The sequence below is a fragment of the Lonchura striata genome, chromosome 25 (assembly GCF_046129695.1).
Source record: "Lonchura striata isolate bLonStr1 chromosome 25, bLonStr1.mat, whole genome shotgun sequence".
NCBI lineage: Eukaryota > Metazoa > Chordata > Aves > Passeriformes > Estrildidae > Lonchura > Lonchura striata.
In genome coordinates, this window is record NC_134627.1 from 7,889,519 (window position 1) to 7,894,947 (window position 5,429).

Below are 5,429 nucleotides of genomic sequence, written 5' to 3' on the forward strand. Positions count from 1 at the left end.
TAAAAGGAAATCTGGGAGTCCAGGTCTGGACCCGATTCCAGGATTCGGGCCTGGATCGTGGCCATCCCTCATTCCCAGCCCCCCACGTTTGTTTTCCCTCTCCCTGCCAACACTTCCAGGAAAAACTCCGGCCCTGCCTCGGTGCCACCGTGAGCGCTTTATTCCCTCCCCGGGGCCACGGGGGGAGTTTCTGTTCCTTCCCTGGGAATGAAATCCCGGCTCTGAGCTCCCGTTCCCTCCCCTCTGCCCGGGAACGGCGGCGCCGGGAGCCGGGAGCAGGCAGGGATCCGGGCAGGATCGGAGCAGGGATCGGGGCAGGGATCCAGGCAGGATCGGGGCAGGGATCCGGGCAGGATCGGAGCAGGGATCCGGGCAGGATCGGAGCAGGGATCGGGGCAGGGATCCAGGCAGGATCGGGGCAGGGATCCGGGCAGGATCGGAGCAGGGATTGGGGCAGGATCCGGGCAGGGATCCGGGCAGGGATCCGGGCAGGATCGGGGCAGGGATTGGGGCAGGGATCGGGGCAGGGATCTGGGCAGGGATCCGGGCAGGGATCTGGGCAGGGATCCGGGCAGGAATCGGGGCAGGGATCTGGGCAGGGATCCGGGCAGGATCAGAGCAGGGATCCGGGCAGGGATCGGGGCAGGGATCCGGGCAGGGATGCGGGCAGGGATCCGGGCAGGGATCCGGGCAGGAATCGGGGCAGGGATCTGGGCAGGGATCCGGGCAGGATCAGAGCAGGGATCCGGGCAGGGATCGGGGCAGGGATCCGGGCAGGGATCCGGGCAGGGATCGGGGCAGGGATCCGGGCAGGGATCCGGGCAGGGATCGGGGCAGGATCGGAGCAGGGATTGGGGCAGGATCCGGGCAGGGATCGGAGCAGGGATTGGGGCAGGGATCGGAGCAGGGATCGGGGCAGGGATCCGGGCAGGGATCGGAGCAGGGATTGGGGCAGGATCCGGGCAGGATCCGGGCAGGGATCGGGGCAGGGATCCGGGCAGGGAGGGGGGCAGGGCAGGGATCAGGGCAGGATCGGGCAGGGATCAGGGCAGGATCGGGCAGGGAGGGGGTGCAGGGGAAGCAGCGTGTGAATCGCACCCGGGGGCGCCGCGTGGATCCCTCGCTGTGCCCGCACACCGGACCCGCTCCGCCGGGATTGCTCCGCCCGGGAATGCAGCTCCGAGTCCCCGAACCCCCCCGCGGCACCGGCCTGGCGTGGGGAGAGCCGCCCTGCCCGTCCCGGCTCGGGAGGGCTCATCCCCAGCTCCTGCAGAGCCCGAGGGTGCCCGGGGCCAGGTGGCACCCTCCGGTGACTTCTCCCCCCTTCCCCGAGCTCCTCCCGGTCTCCAGGGCTTGCGGCCCTCCCTCCGGAGCCCTCTTTACCTGGAATCACCAAATCCCAATCCAGGCCGCTCCATTATTGCTCTGAGGAGCTCGAGTCCCGACCGTGGCTCTGTCCTGTTCCCACGTCCCAAATCCAGCCCTGCTCCACGTCCCGGTCTCTGCAGACCCCGGGGCCGCGGCTGCCGCTGCCCCTCTCCCCACCGGGGAAAACGGGAAATTCTCCTCTTCCTTCCACGCCTGCGGATTCCAGGGAGCATTCCCGGCTCCAAAGCCACCCCCATCCCTCCAGCCGCGGGACCCCGGGAATCGCGGACCGGGGATCTCAGCCCTGGAAATCGCAGATCCGGGAATCGCTGCCCGGGAATCCCGGGAATTGCTGCCCCGGGAATCGCGGACCGGGAATCGAGGGAATCGCAGCCCGGGAATTGCAGCCCCGGGGATCGCAGCCCGGGAATCTCTGCCCGGGAATCGCAGCCCCGGGAATCCCGGGAGTGGCGGCGCGGGGCTCATCCCGAGGGGAAGTAGGGCCGGCGGCTGTGGGCGTTGTAGTCGGGGCACACCTTCTGCACCAGGCGGTAGTCGCTGCTGTAGAAGGTGATGTACACGCAGACGGCGCGGAAGGGCTGCGAGCACAGCCAGGCCGCGCGGCTCTGCGTGTGCTCCTGCGAGCACGTCTTGGCCGGGTCGAAGGTGCACAGCGAGGTCTTCCTGGCCCGGGCCACCTGCTCCGACTCCACGCGGCAGTTGAACACCTTGGACTCCTTGGCCTCGATGAAGATCTGCTGCTCCAGGTCGAACTCCACGGCCTTGGTGGGGGGCACGAGGCTCACGGAGATGTTGCCGTGGCCCGTGGAGTTGTGCTGGAAGAAGACGTTGACGCTGCCGTTGCCGTGATCCACGACCTTGCCCGTGATCAGCAGGTTCAGCTTCACCGTCTTGATGTTGGAGTAAAAATCGCCCCAGCCGAAAAGCTTCTGCAGCCCGCCCGGGGCCGGCCGCGGCTCCCGCTGCGCCCGCGGGCGCAGGTCCGGCCCGGCCCGGCCCTCCCGGGCTCCCCCGAGCTCCCGGGAGCCGCTGCCCAGCGCGGGGAGGGTCCGGTTCTGCGGCGGGGCCGGGCTCAGGCTCGGGAGGGGCTTTGGGAAGAGCAGCTCCCGCAGCTTCGGCCCCGGGGCTCTCCCGCGGGCCCGGGGCTCGCCTGGACCCGCACCTTGCCCGAGTTCCTCTGGAGCGCAGAACACCTGGACGCGGGGATGGAGGAGCTGCGGGCTGGGGATGTCACCGAGCCCTGCCAGCCCCTTCCCCAGGGTCACCGAGCCCTGCCAGCCCCTTCCCCAGGGTCATCATCCCTGCCAGCCCCTTCCCCAGGGTCATCATCCCTGCCAGCCCCCTCCCCAGGGTCACCGAGCCCTGCCAGCCCCTTCCCCAGGGTCATCATCCCTGCCAGCCCCTTCCCCAGGGTCACCGAGCCCTGCCAGCCCCTTCCCCAGGGTCATCATCCCTGCCAGCCCCTTCCCCATGTCACCGAGCCCTGCCAGCCCCTCCGCAGGGTCACCGAGCCCTGCCAGCCCCTCCGCAGGGTCACCGAGCCCTGCCAGCCCTTCCCAGCCTCTCTCCCCCGATTTTCTCTTTATTCTCTGTTTTGTTTCCCCCCGGCAGCGCCTTCTCCAGCTCTCCTGCCTCCCGGCTGCTCCGGGAATGGGTGCGAGCAGCCGCGATGGCTCCGAGTCGCTCTCTGCTGCCTCGGGGCGCAGCTCCCGCACCCCCCGTGCCCTCACCCCCACCCCTGCCCCCGGCACGGCCCCTCCGACCCCGCCAGGCCTGGGGACACCCGGGCCAGGGGGCCGGGACAGGACAAGGGACCGCAGAGCGGAGTTGTCACCCGGGGAGCTGCCCCGGGCTCCGCTCCGCTCCCGGAACCCCCAAACCGCCACCGCCAGAGGCTGCTGGGGGGCTGGGGGCGCCCGGGGGGCTGCAGCCCCATGGGCCGGGGCGGGGGGACCCGGAGAAGCCGCGGGGTGCCCGGGGCTGACCCGGCCGAGCAGGCAGCGGGAGGCAGAGGGAGCCCCGGGAAGCGGAGCCCGGAGCCGGCCCGGCCCCGGCGCTGCCCCAGCCCTCCCCGGGCTGCCGCGCGGGGCTGGGGGCGTGCGGATTTCTGGGGCGATCCGGAGCCTTCTCCTCGCCAGCCCTGCCCGCTCCCCGCGGCCAAATAACAGAAGTTTTGGGACGCGGTTTTTTCCCGGGGGCGGGCGGGGATGCGGGGACGGCTGTGGGGATCGCTGCCGGCTGCCCGCACGCCCCATCCCCGTGGCTGCGCGACCCCCGGTGCCCGCAGCCCCCGGACCCCCTGCGCTGCCCTCCCGGCGCTCACCAGCAGCGCGATGCTGCCCTGGAGGAAGAGGAGGACGCAGCTCCGAGGAAGATGCATTTTCCAGCCGGCGCCGCCGCCTTCTCCGCGGCTCCGGTTTGGGGAGGGTTTCGCTGGGATTTTCCTCCTTTTTCCGTCTTTCCCTCCCTTCTCCTCCAGCGTCAGCGAGGGGAAGGGGGGGTCCCCCTGCGGAGCGGCTCCCTACGGCCCGCCCCGGCCCATGGTGGCCCCGGCAGCTCCCGCCCCGCGGGGCCGCTCCGGGCGAGGCGCGGCGGCTTCACCTGCGGCCGCTGCCGTCCCCGTGTCCCCTTCGCTGTCCCCTCCCCTGTCCCCCCGGCCGCTCCCCCGCCCGCCGCTCGCCGGAGTCTCAGGGAAACTCCGCTCCATCCCCGGCTCGCTCCATCCCTGCTCGCTCCGGCCGCGCTCCGGCTCCGCTCCCGCCTCCCCCGCCAGGTGCCGGGGCCGAGCGGCACCTCCGGAGTAACCCTTTGGTGCCCGCGGCCCAGCAGAGCCCCCCGAAGGGGTCCCTGGCGGCTGGGGGGGGTCCTGGGGGGCTCAGCGGGCTCTGGCAAAGCCCCCGTGGCTCCCTCGGGAGCGGCAGCCCAGGCTGGGGCAGAACTGGGAGAACTGGCGTGAACTGGGATGGGGAACAAGGGGGACCCGCGGGGGTCCCCGGCTCTGTCCTTGTCGCCGGCATCGCCCTCTGGCCCAGGATCGGTTCTGGTCCCGCCGGGATCGGCTCTGCCCCATCCCCCCGCTCCAGGGAAGGGCAGAAGCCCCCGGTCACCTCGGCTCCCAGTTTATCCACAAAGGAAGGACAGGGATCCCTTAGAAATGTTTGGGATCTGAGATGCCTTTTAGCCCATGGAGGGCAGCAGTTCTCCTTTCCCCACCTTCCAGGAGAAGTTGGAATACTGGGAATTAACTTCCCATGGGCAGGACTGGGATCAAACCCGGGATTCTCCCGCCCTGAGGAGAAAATCCCTTTTCCTTTCATCCCTTTGTGTTCCTCTCCACATCCTTCCCTCATCCCCCCTTTCCCTGAGCTGCTTTGGGAAGCAAGGACGCTAAAAATGGAGCCAATTCCCGGGAAAGATCCCGCTGTGGTGCAGGATGAGCTGCTGGAGCCCCGCCGGCCCCATCTGCCCAGCAGGGCCGGCCAGGTTCCCACCGCGCCTGGACGGGGATTTTCGGGCAGGGGAGGAAGGTTGGGTTCCTGCAGCGCTGCTCAGCTCCTCCTGCAATTCTTGGAAAGCCGAATCCCACTGGAAATCCGACCTTGGGCAGGAATTTCCCGGCAGCTGGATCGGGTTTTATTCCCTGAGCAGCTTCCCCGGCACGGTGGCACTTGGGGACACGGGAGGCCGGGGGGATGTGGCGCCTGATGGGGAATGGATTTAGGGAAAGGTGGATTTGAGGGCCTCGGGGTCCTTCCCAGCCTTTCTGAGCCTGCGGTTCTCAGGCTCCTCCTTAATCCCAAAGGAGATCCCGGTTCCTGTGCCAATGGGAGCCAAAAAGTGACGGATCCCCCCAGGAACCCTCCCTGGCATCCAGGGCAGGTAAATTCCGGAATATTCCCTCAGGAGCAGACCCCGGAGCCTCGCAGAAGCCGAAGGAACGCGGAGCTGGAGGAAATCCGGCGGCAGCGGCCGGGATCCCCTCAGGGGCTGCCGAGATTCCCATCAAAGATCCCCATCAAACTTCCCAGCGCTCGGGCATT

General features: G+C 69.5%; 1 protein-coding gene across 1 annotated transcript; it reads right to left on the minus strand.

Moving 5' to 3' along the window:
• Positions 1 to 1,427: 1,427 nt before the first annotated feature.
• On the minus strand, positions 1,428 to 3,951 carry NXPH3 (neurexophilin 3). The gene is made up of 2 exons (XM_031507088.2): positions 3,713 to 3,951; positions 1,428 to 2,582 (listed from the first exon to the last, which is right to left on the minus strand). Exons 1-2 carry the CDS (start codon positions 3,767 to 3,769, stop codon positions 1,851 to 1,853), a joined length of 789 nt encoding a protein of 262 aa, XP_031362948.1. The 5' UTR covers positions 3,770 to 3,951; the 3' UTR covers positions 1,428 to 1,850.
• Positions 3,952 to 5,429: the final 1,478 nt, after the last annotated feature.